Source organism: Paramisgurnus dabryanus, chromosome 22 (assembly GCF_030506205.2).
Source record: "Paramisgurnus dabryanus chromosome 22, PD_genome_1.1, whole genome shotgun sequence".
Lineage (NCBI taxonomy): Eukaryota > Metazoa > Chordata > Actinopteri > Cypriniformes > Cobitidae > Paramisgurnus > Paramisgurnus dabryanus.
The window spans coordinates 29,601,217-29,622,381 of NC_133358.1; the positions used below are offsets into that span (position 1 = coordinate 29,601,217).

General features: G+C 39.2%; 1 protein-coding gene across 1 annotated transcript; it reads left to right on the forward strand.

The window, feature by feature from the left end:
- The first annotated feature begins 279 nt into the window (after nt 1-279).
- On the forward strand, nt 280-21,162 carry wdr90 (WD repeat domain 90). Its single transcript, XM_065258753.1, has 41 exons — nt 280-522; nt 766-860; nt 1,239-1,415; nt 1,992-2,130; nt 2,212-2,382; nt 2,471-2,597; nt 3,967-4,034; nt 4,325-4,446; nt 4,531-4,746; nt 4,906-4,968; nt 5,099-5,179; nt 5,249-5,359; nt 6,619-6,764; nt 6,847-6,904; nt 6,976-7,094; nt 7,178-7,339; nt 7,416-7,546; nt 7,625-7,741; nt 7,814-8,049; nt 8,144-8,289; nt 8,404-8,534; nt 9,396-9,526; nt 12,035-12,196; nt 12,314-12,442; nt 12,525-12,699; nt 12,799-12,915; nt 12,987-13,219; nt 13,393-13,495; nt 13,609-13,730; nt 15,787-15,943; nt 16,023-16,213; nt 16,350-16,518; nt 16,634-16,763; nt 16,863-17,034; nt 17,115-17,237; nt 17,315-17,495; nt 17,584-17,714; nt 19,632-19,775; nt 19,943-20,062; nt 20,248-20,332; nt 20,487-21,162. The coding sequence occupies exons 1-41, from the start codon at nt 510-512 to the stop codon at nt 20,642-20,644; spliced, it is 5,562 nt and encodes a 1,853-aa protein (XP_065114825.1). The 5' UTR covers nt 280-509; the 3' UTR covers nt 20,645-21,162.
- Nucleotides 21,163-21,165: the final 3 nt, after the last annotated feature.

Here is a 21,165-nt window from a genome sequence, read left to right on the forward strand (position 1 = left end):
TTAATTTTAGCGTATTAAAAATAACAATAATTTTTACGCCTGTCTAATATATAGATATAAATATATAAATAACAGTTTATTACGATTTTAATGCAATGAATCATTAACAAAACAAACGATATTATAAACACCAAAAATATCCAAATATACGGCAAAAATGTTATGATATTTATTTCTCTCTAAAAATTAAAACCAATAATGTATTTATATTTGTATGCAATAATTTACGTAAAGAGCGTGATGACGTAGCTCTGTCGTCATGCCGTTCGAAAGCGGCGGTCTCTGAAGCGCGAGTGAGGCTCATCATCACCACAACAAACTCACACCAACACAAAACAGCGAGTAAAACTAAACTAAATCTTTCCACGACACGAAAACACTCTGAATATTTTTTTCTGGACGATGAACAAACTCAATCTGGTCATGTTAGATACGAAAGTAAAAAATTGTGATAGTTTGTAAACAACAGTCCGTTATTTGTCAACAGGTGAATCCCTGCGGACTCAACGATGTCTTCCAAAGGTAAGATTACATTAACAATACACACACAATATAATACAATAGAGCATACAACACAATAAAACGTTGTGGTGTACAAGAATATTCAATACAATGTACAAATGTAGCACAATATACAAAATATGCAATGCAGTGGTGATAAAGTACAATAACTATCATACAGTCCTATTAGCTATATACAGATGCTGGCAGGGGAGTGCAGCTGAAACACACAGATGAAGTTGTTGATATGTTTCTCTCCATCAGCTTTGTGGCAGCAGCCTTATGTGAACATCTTCAAACACATGAGGATAGAAGAGTGGAAGAAGGTCAACAAAGAGGGAGATGTCACCACATATATGGTAAAATCTGTTTTCCAGACAGGGTTTATCCTAGTCCCAGACTTAAATGCATGTTTAAACTGCTGTAATTAAAAAAAAAAACATCTTGCAATGACACATCTTAACATAAATCAGTGCCATTGTTTTGTCTCATGATCACAACAGTATTGTTTTTTGTAAGGTTTGTTTGTAAAAACTACTTAAATGTCCTAATATAACTAAGGCCTAGTCCTGGATTAATCTAAACCCTGTCCGGGAAACTGCCCCTACATGTTATTGAAGACTTAATCTTCATTTACACATCTGTCGGTCTTTTCTGTAATCACACCCATAATTAAGACAGCATAACAGTTAATATATGTTGTGTATCATGTTGCTTTCATGGTGACGCAATAAAAGGATAAGACCCTAAAATGTTCCGTCTTCCGGATCCACGGCTCCATACCGGCCAGCAACTACATCCTACTCCCCAAAACCAGCAGCCAGTCTCTGAGTCTCACCGGTCGGTATCTGTATCTGCTGTTCAGACCCAGCCCAAACAAACACTTCATTGTTCACATGGACATTGCTGCTGAGGTAAGAAGTGTAAAATAAATAATAAAACTGAATTTTATTGCATGATTTATAAGTCCTATATCAGACAAATTTCCAGTTCGGCTCCTATCATTTCAAGCTCCTTCACAGTAGAGGTCTTCACGGGTCCACTTAAAAAAAAAACGAGGTCTGATCCGAGACCCGATCGGGTTCGGATCTAAAACTTTCACGTGTGCCTTGGACAGAATGCACACACATCAGTGCCGTTTACATTCTGGTCCAGTCGGGTGAAAAAAATTGCCACTAGTTCGGGTCGGACTCGGGTCTAATTTTCTCGGGTTTGTCTTGGGTCGGGCCTTTCCTTAAAAAAAAAATTATTTATGCACGTCGGGTTCAGGTATAAAGTGATTCGGGTCTTTTCGGGTCGGGTATATTTCTTTGGAACCGAGAAGACCTCTACTTCACAGCATCATCAAGTGACGCCATTGTTTTTGTATGGTGACCTCTAGTGGTGAAAATTACATATTGCGCCTTTAAATGTTAAGGATTAATCGAAGTTTATTTGTTGGGGTAAATGCGGTGATTATTTATGCTCTTACTTGTTTTTCTTTCATTCAGGAGGGTCAGGTGATCCGCATATCGTTTTCTAACTTATTCAAAGAGTTCAAGTCCACGGCAACATGGCTGCAGTTTCCTTTCCTGTGTGGAGCCACAGAGGGTTCAGTTTATGAGAAGACGGCCAGTACTGCAAAACAAGGCAAGCATTCAGCTAAATTTCTGCATGTATTGATGGATATTTAATCTACAGAAAGACTAATTGAAAGTATGGGTGTTTTAGGTTTAGTGGGGCCAGCACCGCCAAGGCCGCGGTGGACGTGTCTGGTAATGGATCTGCGTTGCGTGCTGTCGGTTTATTTGAACAGAACACACAGTCACCTCAAAAGCGTCAAACTATGTGCCAATATGTCGGTCAAAAACATCATCACCAGTGACCTGCTGTTCGACCCTGGTACACATAATCACAAAATTGCTATATAACACAAACACGCACAGAATTATTTCTCATCTCTATTTTTTTTCGTTCTCCTGTGTTGTAGGTCTGACATTCATGGAGTTCAGGCAAGCAGGGATGGTGTTAGCAGAGGGCACTGCGCCGATGCCCAGAGAAATGTGCTTCCCTGTGCCAAAAGGCCAGAGCTGGCATCAGTTGTATGATTACATTAGGTGAGGCACTTCATGTTGCAAACCTACAGACTTTCTGGTAAATTCTCACTTAAAGAAACACTTCTCTTAAAAATAAACAATTCTGTTATTATTTCTGGAAATCCCTGGATCGAGCTTGTAAGGAGTACCCGATGGCCCAGGGCAACCGTGAACCATGCTCGGGACAGTTTACAGAACTTGCCCGCACGGGCCAATGCTACATCATCACGAAAGTTTATCATTAGGCCTTGCCAATTTAAATATTTAAGCAAAGAAGACGCAAAACAGATCTTAATGCACTACTCACACGCTGTTTGAAAAGTCTGAAGCACGCCCAGCAAGCTGCAACTCAAGGCTTCAGACAGTGAAGAAAATACTTGGTTCATGTTTTCTTTTTCTTGAACAGTCATTTTATACAAAATTATTTCATAGTGCCATGATTATCCTCATAATCGTAGTCTATATTGTGTAAATTTGAGCAATTTAAAAAGAAAACGCATGCGTAACAGTATTTGCTTACATGTAGGGCTTGAAGTCAAAATGAAAATAAAATGAAAAACGAAATATTTGTTTTGGAATATTGTGGCATTTTTTTTTTACAAATGACTTATCTATGAGCTTCATTATTTAAAAATAAAATCAATTTATTTTTTAGGAAATACTATATATTATAAATTAATATTGAACTGAATCGAAATCGAATAAAAACCATTTACCAAAAAATCAAATTGCCAAATTTGTTGCAACACCCAGCCCTAACTTTAAAAAGCTTAAACCTTTCTTTTAAAACTTTTTGGGAATTCCTTTGTAGGATTTCAAAACATCTTGGCCCCGTTCACACTGCAAAGTTACTGGACTGACAACTGGGAATGATTATATGTTTATGGGGCTGCTTGGTGTTGCCATGTCCAGAAATTTTTATAATTTTGGGCTTGGCTCTCAAAACGATCCAAGTTTTTGGAGTTAATAAAGTGGTATGATGTAGGTCATGATATTTTGGTGTTATTTTTAATATAATGCACTTGGCTTTATTTCGGTTTATCATGGGCCTGTTCTGTTTTTTTGTGCAAGATCTGGCAACACAAGTAAGTTAACGCTCATACCTCATTCCATGTGATTTTCTGAACCCTGCATGCAGAAGAGGAAACCTAATGTCCATGTACGCTTAAATACTTCATCAGCAGCTAGTTTTTTAGTTCGGTTCTGTACATACTGCACAAAATGTCTGAGGATGAGTAAATATTTTGGGTGAACTGTTCCTTTAACAATACTCTGTGTGTTCATGACCGGTCTGTTTAATTTCCATGTTCAAATTATCTTTGCTTTCCGACAAAGAAATTACACATCAGTATTATGTAATTGTTTGCAAAAATATTTTTATGCATCACAGGTTTCCATCAGATGGAGCAAAGTTACCGTTTGATTCAATACAGAAAGGATCCAACGCTGCAACTAAAAGTGAGTCCATGTGCTGTAAACACACACACAACAACAACAACAGTATACAATGATATACATTAAGGTTATATTACATTGTCTGATTAAGAGTACCATGGTTTATCAGACATGGTACCACCATGTTTTTTATTTAATTTTTCATGGTAGTCAACGTTATTTTTGTACTTTAGAGTACCACAATAATACCATTTTGGATGACATCAGTACCCTGGTATATATCAAAGCACCATTGTTTAACCATCTAATACCTTCACGATACTTTTTGTTAATTTCTCACTCTGTCTCTACAGCGGAGACACCAGCTGAAGGCACCAGTCCTCAAAGAAAGCAAAGTCCTACTGTAAACATCAGTAAAGCAGTCCAGGACCGCGTCTCTCTTATTCAGCAGATAACCACCCCCAAACCTGCATGTGTGAGTGTGTGTGGCAGTGAACTTTGACTTTTCCATCAATACTTACGTGGTCATTCAACTGTCCTCTATCATTTCTCTGTTAAGAGCGCCAAGCAACGGCCAGCGATCCAGACAACCAACCTGCCTCAGGTGATTTATTCTCCATCTGAAGTGTCAGATAGCCCAGGGTCACCAGGTCAAAGGTCACAGTCAGATGAAGAAGTCAGGGTAGTGTGTGCCGATGATGATGGTGTGCATGTGTACGCTCGATTTGAAGATGGGGTCTGCTCCAACATAACAGACAGCGAGGAAGAAATTGCCGTGAGTAGATCGGTGACAAATGGCCTGATAAAATCAATCTCTAGTTTGGGGATTTGGTTTTATTAATGTCTTTGGTTAACATTTTACATCAAAAGTGAACTTTTAAAAAGCTTTAAAAATGTATATTGATTCATGATTTGCTCTGAATGTTTCTGTTAGATCATCAATGCAGAATCTCCTTTTCCCGTCTCCCTGCGCTGTGAAAAAGGGAACCAACCACAGGTTAACCAGATTTACCCACATTCTCCTATTGAAAGCATAGACTAACCGAGCATATAATCATGTAGTTGTGTATATATGTGCAAGGCTTTGCTTTGTGTTTGATATGCTCACATGGAGGCTGTTTGTTTAGGCTGTATTTCAGAAGCTGTTTCCAGATCCCATTCTCAAGTTAAACAGAATTATTGGTTTTGGAGGAGCCACAATGAGATGTGTAAGTGACACACACACACATGTACACACTGTTGTGTGCTCTCTTACATTGTCTCTCTATCTCGTTCAGGCTGTGTGGAGCTCAGATGGAGAGGAAGTTGTGTATCCCTGTCACGCCATCATCGTCGCAATGACAGTTTCCTCACGACATCAACGATTTTTCATTGGACACACAGATAAGGTTTGTCATACACATAAGAGGTCTTCTCGAGTCCAAACAAATGTATCCGACCCGAATTTTACACGAATCCGACAATGTGCATTAATATTTTTTTTTTTTAAGAAAGACCCGACACAAGCACGATAAAATTAGACCCTACCCTCGATGTGAGAGAGTTCGGGTCGGCAAAATCACATTCATTTTAAATTACCCGAGACCCTGTTGCCGCTATTATGATACTCTTCGCGTGTCCGAGGCACACGTGAAACTTTTAGACCCGAACATGCTCGGGTCAGAACTTGGTTTTCAGATCTAAGTGGACCCGTGAAGACTACTAATACACATTCAAGATTGATATTTTTGGGATGTTTTTCATAGTTATTGGAAGCTTTCATGTTTTAATACTGTAAATTGAATCATGTCAAATCTGTCTTTGGGGACATCCAGCAATATGAAATGTTTTCTTTTAGGCCAGTGGTTCTCAAACTGGGATGGCGAGATGGTCCCCAGTTTTATTTTTTTAATTCATCATAAATTCTGTGCAAATAAATCTCAGAAAAATAAGGTTAATATCACTACATTGTATAATTAAATATGTTTGGTTTAATTTAAATTCTAAGATTTTTTTGAAGTGTTTTATGTCATGAATTTTCTTGGGGAGGTGGCACGAAGGGATGCACCCTACACAAGGGAAAAGTTTGAGGATCAAAGGTTTTGTGGGTAAAGCATAATCTTTATTATAAAATACATTTAAACATTATGACAGATGCTTTAAAGCTCCACTGTGTAGATTTTAGTGGCATCTAGTGGTAAGAGCGTGAATTGCAACCAACGGCTCTGTCCACTGCTCACTCCTCCCTTTTGAAACGCATAGAGAAGCTACGGTAGCCGCCACAGGACAAACATGTCAACACAGTGACGAAACACGCTCTATATAGAGCAGTTTGTCCATTTAGGGCTACTGTAGAAACATGGAGGTGAGAACTGCGACTTCCATGTAAGGGGACCCGCTGTATATGTAGATAAAAACAGCTAACGGCTCATTCTAAGATAATAAAAACATAACAGTTAATTTATAAGTTCTTTATACACCACTGATAATATAGTTATGTAGATTATATTGCATTTCTGTCAAGAGATTCTTCTTAAAGTTACACAATGCACCTTTAATTGACTTAAATGCATTGCATTTTATCACATAAATTCATTTTCAGCTACATATTTAATGCAATAATATAATAATCGTTTATAGTCTGTCACATCATCTGTGTGTTTGTCAGGTGTCAGCGCTGGCTCTCAATGCCACATCTACTCTGCTGGCATCAGCTCAGACTGGCTCGAACAGTCTGATTCGTCTGTGGAGCTTTCGTGAAGGAGTGTGCCAAACTATTATTCCAACACAAATGCACACTCTTCATCTCTTGAGGTACAACACGCACACAGTAAAAAACGCAGCTGTGTTATGATCAAGTACAGTATGGATTGGATCATGTTGTATGTCGTTTCAGTTTTTCTCACAGTGGATCATCGCTGTGTGGTGTAGGAAAAGACAGTCACAACAAAACTGTAAGTCTTTCAGCTGTGAAAGCTTTATGTTTATTGAGTGTCGGTTTTAATGTGTCGGTTTGTTTTTCCAGACTGTGATTCTTTGGGACACGCGGCGTGTCGCTGGCGGCGGTGTTGTCCCGCTTTTGGCAAAAGCACACACAGACGTGGACATTCAGATGATAAAGATCACCTTCTTTGACGAGACACGGTAAGCACATACTTTATGTCTTCAAGCTCTGTGGTTAGACCGATATTCTCAGGTTGAATATGTCCTGTTTATGTTGTGCGCAGGATGGTGTCGTGTGGTTTAGGTAACGTACGTCTGTGGCGTGTTCGTGGTGGCTCTTTGCGTTCCTGTCCAGTGAATCTAGGAGAGTATCACAATTTGGAGTTTACTGACCTTTCTTTTGAGCAGGGTTATCCTCAGGACCGGCCAGTGGACGACCGCACGCTGTGAGTACACTGCAATCCGTTAAAATCATCATAGGGACGTGCTCGAATTGATGATCTCATTTTGGGATTGGATCAGGTTTGTCAGCAGTAAGGCCGGTCACATCCTGGAGATTGACTATGTCGCTGTAGCAATAAAAAACATAAGGAGGCTCCTCCCAGCTCAGGAAAGCCACGCCCACCGCAGGGAGAAACAAACTTTTAGCACAGGTGAGTATGTTTTTACATTTGTATGTTTCTGATTTCTATTTCTAAGACTGAGACTACATATTTCAATTTTACTATCAGGTCCTGGTATTGCGGTGAACAGCATCAGCGTGTGTGCCGAGTTCTGCGTGACAGGATCAGAGGATGGATTCATGCGTCTGTGGCCTCTTGACTTCTCATCAGTTTTCTTAGAGGCAGGTCGGTATCACTTTTTCAGCCAACCATCTGTATGAAACCGTAATGCAGACTTTAAAAGTTGTGTGTTTGTAGAGCACGAGGGTCCTGTCAGTTTGGTGTGTGTGTCCTCTGATGGCTCGAGAGTACTAGCAGCCACGACCACAGGAAATCTTGGGTATCTGAACGTTGGCAGTCGGGGTTACCATACGCTGATGAGGTCGCACACGACAAGTGTTCTGGGCTTCAGCGTGGATGGCATTAGGCAACGTGTGACCACAGTGTCGAAAGATGGCACAGTACGAGTGTGGGACATGGACAGTATGCAGCAGGTCAGTTTTATGTGCATGCACCCATTCATACTTATATAATTTGATAAGCATGCATAGACATTAGTTAATGGTTAATCATGTGCTTGTTCTGTAGCTTTATGATTTTGTCTCTGATGATGATGAGGACAGCCCCTGTTCAGTTGCGTTCCATCCCAGCATGCCTCACTTCACATGTGGTTCGACTTCTGGAACTGTAAGAGTGTTTGACATCCAAACATCCAGCTTAATAACCCAGCATAGGTACAAACACACACACACACACACACACACACACACTGCTAAACAGTCTGATGCAACACTAGCAAATTGTGTAAAATGTACATTTTATCTGTGTGTGTTTTTGTGTTGTTGCAGGCAGCATTGTGGTTCAATCGAATGCGTGATATATTCTCCTGATGGTCAATGGCTGTTTAGCGCTGGTTCCCTTGGTCATTTGGTCCTGTACCGAGTGTCTCAGCAGGATCATCATGTGGTCCGTGTTCTGGGTGAGTAAATGTCCTCAATACGGACTACCGGCACATCCGGGAACTTGACTGTAAATTTCGTCACCGCCCCTTTTTGGGGGAAAACAAACCAGACTTCCCATTGACTTCCATACAAAATAGCCGAACAAAGCAACGTTTGTACACAGCCGGCAGGCGTAAATAACTTATGAAATCACTCAGATTAAACATGTCGAGTATTTATCTTTCCACCCTGCCTGCCGTAGAGCGCGAAAGATACATTAACACATTTAATTTGGTCAATATAAAAACATGTCCCTTTCATTCTCACAGCGTCAAATTTGTGTAACAACGCTATAAAGGTGATTGCTGGAAATATCATTAAGCCAGTTAGTTGTATGGCTGGACGAAAAAGTGCACTCAGTACTGTAAATATAAAGACATAATATATAAATACGAAGTAACTTTCAAATACGAAGTAAAATCATTCACTGTCTTCCCTGTTGACTCGATGAGGTACGAGTAAATGTCCGGGTAAGACACCTCTGACCAATGGGGAGCGTTGTTACACAAATTTGACGCTGTGAGAATGAAAGAGACATGTTTTTATATTGACCAAATTAAATGTGTTAATGTTCGTGCTCTATGGCAGGCAGGGTGGACAGATAATTACTCAACATGTTTAATCTGAGTGATTTCTTAAGTTATTTACGCCTGCCGGATGTGTACGAACGTTGCTTTATTCCGTTATTTTGTATGGAAGTCAATGGGAGGTCTAGTTAGTTTTCCCCCAAAAGTGGGCGTGAACCTGTTCAGAGACGTTCTATGACGTTGCGCCGGTTGTGCGTATGCTCTTTCAGTTCTGTACAGATGTGTACATTCATCATGTTGTTTGTTTCGAAGGTAATGTGGTTGCACAGGGAGTAAATCACGGCCCGGATGTTTTGGCAGTGAGTTCTGACAGCCGCTGTTTAGCTTTGGTTGGGCCGACCGAATATACGGTCACGATCATGGAGGCACAGTCACTCAATGAGGTACACAAAAGCAAAATTCTGTTCGTGCATTTGCTCTGAAAAAGCTTAAATAGGTGCGTTTGTCAAGTGGCTTTAAAATATTTTTATGCACGGTAAACACAGAAAAAGGATGGTAAAATTATTCAAGGCATCCTTTTCACAAAAAATGCATGGATGAGAAATGAGTCAGAATGTGCACTGTCTAATTTTGAGCTACAGGCAAAAGAAAGTAGAAATATTAATTTTGGTCGAAATTGAGGTTTTCTTAAAGACATTAAAACAATCTTACTTGCGTTCACTGACAGATCTAAAGCTTCCCTACATATGCGCAAACGCGCTACCCTAATATATATAGACATCTACACAGAATTACGCAGTTATAATCTGTTATGTCTTAAGTTAATGTTTGGTTAACTGTTGAGGAAAAATATCTGATGTGTAACATTATATTAGATCCTTGCATTATACAGTAGATCTTAAAGGGATAGTTCGGCCAAAAATGATATTAAACCCATGATTTACTCACCCCCAAGCTGTCCGAGTTGCATATATCCATCGTTTTTCAAACAAACACATTTTCGGATATTTTAGAAAATGTTTTAGATCTTTCAGTTGATTAAATGTAATGTTAGGGGGTCCACGACCTTCAAAGTGCGTCAATCCTTCACAAATTAAATCCAAACGGCTCCAGGATGATAAACAAAGGTCTTCTGAGGGTAATCCGCGTGGCGTTGTTGTAGAAATATCCATATTTAAAACTTTATTAACGAAAATAAATACCTTCCGGTAGCGCCGCCATCTTAGACTCCTCTGTATTCAGGAGAGAGTATTAGCGTAGTGTACTCACTTTTCTTAGTGACGTATGACAAATTCGGAGGGCGGGGGCACAGAGCAGCAGCAGAGTAGCCTCCGTAGGCTGCGTAAGCTCTCATCCTGAATGCGGACGCGACTAAGATGGCGGCGCTACCGGAAGGTATTTATTTACGTTAATAAAGTTTTAAATATGGATATTTTTACAACAACACCGCTCGGATTACCCTCAGAAGACCTTTGTTTATCATCCTGGAGCCGTTTGGATTTAATTTGTGAAGGATGGACGCACTTTTTTTGGACTTGAAGGTCGTGGACTATGGGTGGACCCCGTAACATTACATTTAATCAACTGAAAGATCTAAAACATTTTCTAAAATATCCAAAAATGTGTTTGTCTGAAAAACGATGGACATATGCAACTCGGACAGCTTGGGGGTGAGTAAATCATGGGTTTAATATCATTTTTGGCCGAACTATCCCTTTAAAGTTAGTCCCTCCAGAAAAACATGATTATGCGATCGCATGATTCAATGCATAATCAGCCAAAGTCCGGATATTTATCGCCGGCTACATTTTTTAAAATACACCGGACTTTCGATGCATAAATTGCAGATTTCTGTGCGCAAAATATGCAGGGCTTGCATGATTTCATAATCTTTGCATTGTCGTAGCAAAAAGTCACATATATCTTAGCAGAAAGTGGAAAAATTTTGCATTTACTTCACACAAGCGCAGCCATGTCCCCTGTTGCCATGGAAACGTTATGAAGTGACGTAATTACCTGACGTGAACATCATTGAAAAGCTGCAAACAGTTTTTGCAAGTTCCTGCAGTTTTTGCAAATTCCCGCAATTTCATCGCATAAAATTTGCATAAATATCTTGCATATTCCATCGCATTTAAAAAAAACAAAAACGTGTTGCAAGATTAAGGATTTTTGCCCGCAACGATCACAAAAAAACTGTCTCAATGTCAATCAAACATATATGTTTCCTATAGATATTGTTGTTTTTTTACTTTGTGTGTGCTAAATTTATTAGTTTTACCGATGATTTAAGGTATGGGTGCTGTGATTTTGTTTTTAATCTTTAAAAATCTTTAACTCGATTTTTCTCAAAATTGACTTTGCTGACTCTGTCAGTTTTAAACAGGTGTAACAAAAAAAAATCTCAGATTTTAACAAATCATACATCATTTTGAAGTTTTGTTTATAGAGAATGTCAAAATATAAATAACTAATTTCATTGGTCATTCTGACTCATTTTGCCAGCACGGGTCACATTTCTTCAGAATTTTTATGCCTCAGTAACACATGGAACAGTAATATCAAAGATATTTTTCCCAAGATGCGTCACTGCTATTGGTATGAACGGGGTAGATCGCAACATTCAATATGGCCGCTTTAGTCCCCCCTTCCGGTAAAAAGGGACAATCGTCCACCGTTAAAGAATGACATCCTCTGGGGGAGGGACTTTGCACATGCGCCGTATCTGACAGGTCTTGCTTTAGCAAACATTGCGGCACAGTGACGTGACTTACCTAAAAAGACTATATTTGGTAATATATGTACTTATCTACATTAATGAAGTTTAATAATGCCATTTTAAAAAATCCCATGAACCTTCCACCAATTAACGTTTAATAATTGTCATTATGTTTTTATTGCTTTTGCAAATATTACAACACATTAAGAATTCATTGTTTGTCTCTCTTTAGTTACTGCGAGTTGATGTGAGCATTCTGGATGTTGAGAGCACAACGCTAGACTCCGCCCTCAATGTGTGCTTCTCTCCCACATCACTATCACACCTGCTCATCGCCACGTCAGCCAATAAGATCATTTGGATCAACACTCAAACAGGACAGCTGCTCAGACAGGTGACAGAGCGGGGATCATTTGGCATCTCTAACTAGACAAAAACATAAACAATAGGTTAACGTGAGCCAAATTGTAACCCGTCCCAGATTTTGAAATAATGTTTAAAATCATTCCAGGTGCCTAAGGTGCACAAACATCAGTGTGTATCTCTGGCTGTCAGTGAAGATGGACGTTATTTGCTCACAGCCGGACAAAACTCTGTGAAGGTGTGGGACTACAACATGCATCTGGATATTAATTCACAGGTTTGTTTTGACTCAGATATTGAATGTATTTACACTGTTTTCATTAATGCTAAGGTCAGGCATGTGCTTGTTTCTTCTCTAGGTGTTTATTGGTCACTCTGAAGCGATCAGACAGGTGAGGTTCACACCTGATCAAAGGGGCGTGGTCACTGTGGGTGACGCCCTCTTCTTCTGGGACTTCCTGGCACACCCACAAGAGACTGATGGGGCACTGTCTCCGCCCACTAGATCACCAGTTTTCTCTCCCTATAGATCAGGTATATTATTTAAATGATTATTCTGTATTTGTAGTTGTGTAAGGGACAGCTGCTGTATGTGATCATTTCTGTTGACTAATATTTAACTTTTCTGTCCAGCACAAAACACAGAGGGGCTGAATAAAATCACACTGGCCAATGAGAAACCTCAAGAGGGATTGCTGCTGTCTTCTTTGCCACTAATAAATCGCTCGATTGAAAGGAAGGACAATGAAGGTGTGCCTTCTTTAATAATTTTGTGCCTATCCATTGAATTATTCTTTAAAAGTTTGTTTTCCACATCACAGGTTTTCTGCGTATGTGTGATTCAACTGCTGAACTGCAGCTCAACCTCACAACAGGCCACACCCACTCCCCGCCTCCAAAACACGCCTCCTTTCTCAGAGTTAATAAATGGGTACGGGATAAGGACACACCCACAACCTCAGCCAATCAGTCACCAAGGGAAGGTCGCACACAAGTGCGTCCAGATTGCTATAAACACTTCAATCCACGTTTTAAGACTTCTGAGCTAGACCAGGTATATTTTTGGCCATCATTCATTAATATCTTGCATTTGTTGATCCACAATATGTTGATATACAGTATGTAAACAGACAACATGATAATGAAGATGCTATTTATTTATTTTTTGGCTTAAATAAATGATTTGTTTTAATATTGTGTCTCATTTCTCCACAACATTCACTCAAGACTCTAGTGGCCCCGCCCCCCGGACAGGCAGGGCTGAGTCTAAAGGCTGTGATTGGCTATAATGGCAATGGGCGTAACAATATGGTCTGGAATCCAGACACGGGTAAATGCTGCCAATGTTTTGTGCAACTGATCAAAGTCTAAATCCAGCTTACGTTATTTTTTAAAGTGTGCATACACTCATTCAGCTGTTATTTGGCGTGTGTGTATTCATAGGTTTATTTGTGTACTCCTGTGGGTGCATTGTCATCGTTGAGGATCTGCACACAGGGTCACAGAAACACTGGTTCGGCCATACCGAGGAGATCTCAACCCTCGCCATCACCCACGATGCACAGGTAACACCTGGGATCAGTCAAACACTTCACTTAAAGGCTAACTCCACCCCAGAATTAAAATGTATTGTATTATTTTATCACCCCCAATCCTTTAACACTTATTTTGACTCTTAAGGGCTTGTTATAGTTGTGCAAAGGTCCTACGGCGTAGGTTCCGCGTCGGTTTTAATTTATACTTTTGCGGCGGCGTCCGCGTCAACATGCAAACACACACTCAGACCGCTGGTAGGCAGTATCTATGCATGTAATCACAATAGCAGCGCGACCATCAAAGAAGAAGAAGCTTGGCAAGTTAACCCACAAACGAAGAAGAAAAAGCAACTTGTTGCGTATGATTTGAGAAGACCAGCAATTATGGAAGTAAATAAACAGCGACTTTTGATGCAGTTTGAGTTAAATCACTCTTCAGCTTGGCTCATCTTTGTTTTTACCATCGCAAACTGAAATACCTATGACGCAGTTTTTTTTACCTGAAGGGAGGGATTCTGGTGGACCAATAACAGCGCTTGCGGTCCGTGTAGAACTGACGCGCTGTTAAAAATGTTGCAGCCTACGCAGAGCTACACACAGGCTACGGATAACCTACGGCGTAGAGCTTACGCATGACTATAAATTGGGCTTTACCAGTGGCATTACCAGTACCGATTTTAACTCTTTCCCCCCATTGATGAGTTATCTCGTCAATTAAGAGAAAACATTTGTATTAAAAAAACATGTTCCTGATGAGTTTTTATGTTAATCTGTAATACCACGATTATCCACTAGATGCCACTCTTATTATAATTATTACAATTTATATCAAAAACTGAAGTAAAAACTAATTAGAGACTAATTTTAAACTCTGTGTAGGTTTTAATAATCATTCTGAATCTGATCTCTAACAAAATTCCTTCACAAAAATGTAATTATTTCAGCTTTTTGCTTAAAAAATATTTAAGAGTTTATAAGCAGAGAAAAAAATATAGATAGGTTTTTTCATTTTGTTTCTTTGTTTATTGTTTGTTTGAAAGCAAAGGGTCTGTTCTTTCATTTGCTATATTTGTGTGTTTATATATTTTTAGAAGTAAATTTTACTGAAAGGCATTTTGTGTAACTTTTGTGAAAATCACAAAAAAGGCTAGTGGGGAATGAGTTAAGGGCGCACGATGCGAAGCTCGTCAAAACATGTATTTAGCCCGTCATGTGTGTGGCTTGTCATTTCAAAATATGAGTTCGGCGCGTCATGTAAATGTATGTGCATCATGCGTCATTACAAAACGATGATAAAAGAACCGCTTGGGTTTGCCAGATAATCACTTAATCTTATGTGTAATCAGAGTTTAGTATTAAGTCAGTGTCTTGGGAGTATTTTGTGAACGTCTCTTTGATCATAAACCCTTTCGACGCGTGTGCAGAAGGCAGACTTTTTTGACATGACGCATGAAGCATATTGTTCTTGTGACGCAACGAACACATATTTTGACATGACGAGCAACACACATGACACTCCGAACTAGTGCTGTGCAAAAATATCGATACAGCTAACTATTGTGGTAAATTTTTCCATGATAGTGTGTTGATATTTCAATCTCTAGTATTGATATAAATAAAAACCCATCAAATCCCTCTGTGTGCGTCAGACAACCTTCTCCGCCGCTACTGTAGTTGTTGCTGTCCATTCGGCCAATGTCTCAGAAGTTAGCGGGAGTAAGAAAATGCCAGAAAATGTAAAAACGCCTGCGGCTTTCAAAGCCGACGTGTGGAAGCACTTTGGCTTTAAAAAAAAGTACAAAAAAAATCAGCTCTGTTTTTTTTTTTACATTTTGATAAAAAAAGAAAAGGTATTGCAATGTACTGCAGCATTCACGGTATTGTACCGTATTGTGGCACATTGAGCCGTGATATGTATCGTATCGGGAGGCCCTTGCCAATACCCAGCCCTACTCCGAACACATATTTTATATTTGCGCCCGTTCACTGACTGTTACCATTGTTACACATAGTTACATAGATTACTGTACATTTGTATCAGTGTGTACAAATGATATGATGGTCCAAGATCTGTTTTTCGTGGTAGATGGTGGCATCCACGTCAGGGGGCGGAGCTTCACACAACAGCCTCATCTGCATATGGAACGTTTCAGATGGGTCCTGTAGAAACCGCCTTTCTTACCACAAAGGAGCTGTGCAGAGTCTCGCCTTCTCCAGAGATGACATGTACTTCCTGTCTTTAGGTCAGTGCATGTGATGTCATGGTTATGTCTTATGTGTTACCATCGCATGGTAACTGTGATGCTGTATATTCGTCTGCAGGTGATTTTTCAGAGGCAATGGTGGCGCTGTGGAGCACTCGTTCATTTGAGCTGCTCTGTACCGTTCAGATGTCTGTCTCGCTGCACGATGCTGCATTTTGCCCGTTTACGGCTGATGAGTTAACGCTAATCGGCAGTGATGCTGTTTTCTTTACTCGCATACAAACGAATGAACACGGCACTGAGCTTCAGGTGCGTACCGACACCACAAAAGTTAATGTTTTAAAGGTTTAAAACCATAAATATATCAAATAAACATATTTACACTATGACTTACACTAAACTGGTAACAAAAACAGTACATCAATGTTATTTTCTTCTACTGTAGGTTCAAAAGGTGGCCTTACCTGATGAGGTGGAGCACGCAGAGGTGACATCACTGTGCTATAACACACGCCATATACTGTACACGGGCACAAACAGCGGCCGCGTGTGTGTGTGGGATTGCGACACGCAGCGCTGCTTTGTGACCTGGGAAGCAGATGAAGGAGAGATAGGTACATGTGATTGTGTAATATGTAGCATGATAGCGTCTTTGTGGTATGATGTCACTAGAAAGTGCTCAAAAATAACCGTGTGTGTGTGTGTGTGTGTGTGTGTGTGTGTCTGTAGGTGTGTTAAAGTGCAGTGGAAACAAGTTGATCACTGGAAGTAACACCAAAAAACTGAGGCTGTGGTCAGTGGCTTCAGTCCAGAATCTTATTAACCGAAATGAAAAGACGAGCGGTGCAGTGCATGATGGGTAAGCAAACATTCTGGTTTCCAATGAATTGAAAAAGCTCAGGATGTTGGAAAGTATTTGTATGTTTATTCCAAGGCCCATTTTGGTTGTGTCCTGCAGAAATGGACAGGTTCATTTAGAACGGGAACTGTTGTTGGATGGTACAGTGATCAGTGCAGCGTTTGATGATGTCATGGACATGGGGATTGTGGGTACGACTGCTGGAACACTGTGGTACATCAACTGGGCAGACAGCAGCAGCATTAGACTCATCAGTGGACACAGGACCAAGGTAAACTTCGAATACATGCTTTGTGCCGAACTTATTAGGCGTATTTGTGACCCTGTCTGTGAATGTGTCTGTGTATGCAGGTGAACAGCGTGGTTTGTAGTCCAGATGAACATCATTTTGTCACCTGTGGGCAGGATGGTAGCGTACGAGTTTGGGCTTTACAAAGCCATGAGTTATTGGTACAGTTTCAAGTTCTCAACCAGGTAAGTTACACACACCTGTTATTAATTAATGAAATGATTTAATTCAACCGTTGTTTAGTAGTTTCTGTGTGTTGTAGAGCTGTGAGTGTGTGTGTTGGAGTCCTCCGAGGGGTGTTTATGAGCCCGGCGGGCGAGTGTGTGTTGCGGGCGGTTACAGTGATGGCACCGTTCGGATCTTCAGTCTGGAGTCTGCTGAGATGGAGCTGAAGCTTCAACCTCATCCTGTAGCTGTGTGTGCTTTGCAATACTCGCACTACGGTGAGTCTATGTGTGTGTGAGAGATTCAGTGTTGTGTGTGTGATCATTGTGTGTTTATGTTTACTATACTGTATGTGTGTGTGTGTAGGTCATGTGCTGTTGTCTGGTGGTCGTGATGGTCTTATTACAGTCAGCAGTCCTGTAACTGGAGTCACTGTACGTACCTTCAGTGACCACAAGGGGGCGCAAATCACTACAATGCAGTGTACCAGCAAACAGGTTCGTGGATTTGTAAGGTGAACGACTTGCATTGTGTTCAGTGTGAAAACATTACATTTGTGGAGTGTTTTCTGTATCCCAAAAATACATTTGGACACGTTTCATGATTCATCAAAGTGAGTATGTTAACTCTTTCCCCGCGAGTTATATCGTCAATAAACTCATTCCCCACCAGCCTTTTTTTAAAAAGTTGCCTGCCAGCATTTTTCAGCAAGTTTCAAAAAATGCCTTCCAGGAAAATTTTCTTCTAAAAATATACAAGCATACAAATATATCAAATGAAAGAACAGACCCTCTGCTTTAAAAAAAATCCTATATTTATGTCTTCTCTTTTTATAACTTCTTGAATATGGGTAGGTTTCTTCAAAAATATCAAATTTTGGAGCAAAAAAGCTGCATTTTTGTAAAAGACTTTTGTTAGTGATCAGGTTCAGAACAATTATCAAAACATGTTGTAAAATTAGTTTTTTATAAATTGGGTAAGAGCACCATCTAGCGGATAATAGCGGAAATAAAGAAAAACTCGTCAGGAAAGTGTCATTGGCAGGGAAATGTTTTTTTTTTATTGATAAGATAACTTGTCAATGGCGGGGAAAGAGTTAAGAGAAACGCTTCCCAGCCAATGACGAGTTTTTACGGCAATCCATATTTCCGCTGTAATCCACTAGGTGGTGCACTTACCCAACTTATAAAACACTGATGCATCCACTGATCCAAAAACAGTAAAAACCCTGAGTATGTTTTGATCATCGCTCTGAATCTGATCTCTAACAAAAGTCCTTTACGAAAATGCAATTATTTCAGCTTTTTGCTCAAATTTTTTTTTTTATGAAACAAGAACATAAAAAGAGAACAAATAAAGATAGGATTAAATGTTTTTTTTTTCTGTTCTTTCATTTGATATATTGTATGTTTATATATTTATTGAAAAAAAATTTCTGGAAGGCATAAAACTTTTGTAAAAATCATAAAAATGCAGGCGCTGGCTGGAAACTTTTTTTTTAAACGCTAGTGGGGAAAGAGTTAAACTAAAGAGGGCTTAATATGATCAGGTTTGCCAGGTTTTCATAGCAAAGCCCATCCAGTTGCCACTCAAAACTAGCCCAATCGCATTTCAAGGGAGGTTCTCTGGTAAAAATTATGTTCTGGGGGTAAAATCTGCATTTTTGAGAGGGTTCATCTGCTAAAATTTGCATTCCCGGGGTTAAATATCAAATTTTGGGGGTCTCTTCAGTACCCGGACATGAAAAACTGCCTGCGACAGTAGTATTAAAGTAGCATAAATTTGATGGATAACCGCAGACTTGGAAACCCTGGACATAAACAACTATAAAACAATGGATATTGTATTAAAAAATCAAGTATTTGGACACTGTGATGAACTACACATTATGAGAAACTGACTTTATACTAAAACTACTATTTTTTTATATTTAAAAGTCATTGCAAAGAAAGTGAAATTTGTTGTCAGGAAAAAAATGATCAATATTTAAACATTTATATGCTTAGATATGAAATGACATTCAAGGGATAGTTCACCGAAACAAAGAAAATTCTGTCATTTACGTAAGTTGTTCCAAACCTGTATAAATTTCATTGTTTTGTTGATATTTAAAAAAATATTAATAACCAAACAGATCTGGGGCACCATTCACTTTCATAGTAACGTATTATCTTTTCCTACTATGTAAGTCAGTGGTGCCCCAGATCTTTGTGGTTACAAACATTTTTAAAATATGTACATCTGTATTAAACTGTACAAAAAATGTATACAGATTTGGAACAACTTGAAGTAAATGATGACAGAATTTTCTTTTTTCGGTGAACTATCTCTTTAAGACAGGTTTAAGTGTAGCTTACATGATTTTTGGTTATTACCCTGATGAGTAATTTTATATGTGTGTGTTTGTTTTCTAGTATAAAGAGTTTGGTCTAGAGGGAAATGAGCTCTGGTTGGCTGTGAGTGCAGATAGGCGTGTCAGCATCTGGGCTGCCGATTGGACGAAGAATAAATGTGAGCTGCTTGATTGGCTGACATTCCCGGCACCAAACCCCCCAGAGGTGATCAACACAGTGAAAAATTATGAATATTAGACCAAAAATAAGTGTAAACTTAAGTTCAGAAATTATTATTATTATTATTATTACACACACTGTAATAATATCCAGCTGGTTAGATCATTCAAATCTTTGTGTCCTAATTCTAGTAAAAAAATTTATTAAATCAGGATTTGCACCCATTGCCGCCCAGTCTGGCAGCGTTCAGTCCCAGTGAGAAGGGAGTGGTGGTTTACACAGGCTACGCTGTGGAAAAAGAAATCATCTTTTACTGCCTCTACAAAAAACAGGTGCTTGCATACAAACGCTGTTGCATGAGAAAAAGTTTAGATGCATAAAATAAACAAAACCTTTAGGACTTTGTGCCTCCTTTTTCTTCCAGTAAAATTTTATTTTGTTATTTCATTTTTAGACATTTAGCGACAGTAGGATCATAAAATTATAAAGGAGGTTTATGAGTGTTTGTGTTTTAAAGGTTTTAAGGACAATCTCTCTTTCTGACTGGTCGCTGTGTCTCGCTCTCTGTTCTACTGGAAGATTGCTGGCTGCTGGTTCAAATAGTTAAGTGTGAAATGCGTATTGTCACTACTTATTAAACTATATAGTATAAATACTTCCTTACAAAAACCCATTGATTTAATAACGGCATTGATTAGTTTTCAATGAATGGACATATATGACGGTCAACATCTGACTGTTGTTCTTGTGTTTCAGAGCGTGTGCTGAAGTTGGTCCATTCCTCCAGCGGGCGTTTTCAGGATTTCTCGTCTCACAGTGACTCTGTTGATGTCTGTAGCTTCAGCTGGTCTGGATCACGGCTGTTTACCGTGGCTCACAATGAGCTCTTACTGTGGACTGTACATGGCTTATAACATTGACACCTATACGCAACACATTTAAATGACACTACTACTGTTACACAACAGTTTAATCCCTCACAATTATTCTGTAGGGGTGTGGATTTTGGTTTAATGTTGGTTAGTTGCACAAGAAGTTTCTAGGGTTGACTGATACTCTTGAATAGTTTGACATCTTGTTCTATGAGTAAAACTTGGATTTTTAAGTTATCAATATGAGATGTTTTAGTATTTTTAATAAATTTTGAACAATTTTGGGATATATATAGCCTACACTAATTGGGCTGTCTGCTTTTAATCCCTTAATTTGAGAGGAATGGTTTATATTATGTGAAATTATTAACAAATATTAGATAAACATTGATAACTCTTGTGAATCAAAGTTTTTCTAACTTTTTCAATTTTGCTGTATTTTTTTTTAAATCCTTAATTATTTTAAACTTGTCCATGTTAAATAGACAATGAAAATATATGTTTTCTTTAAACATTTTATATAAATGTGTCAAGAAATAAAGAGGTCCCCGTTGGCGTCACGT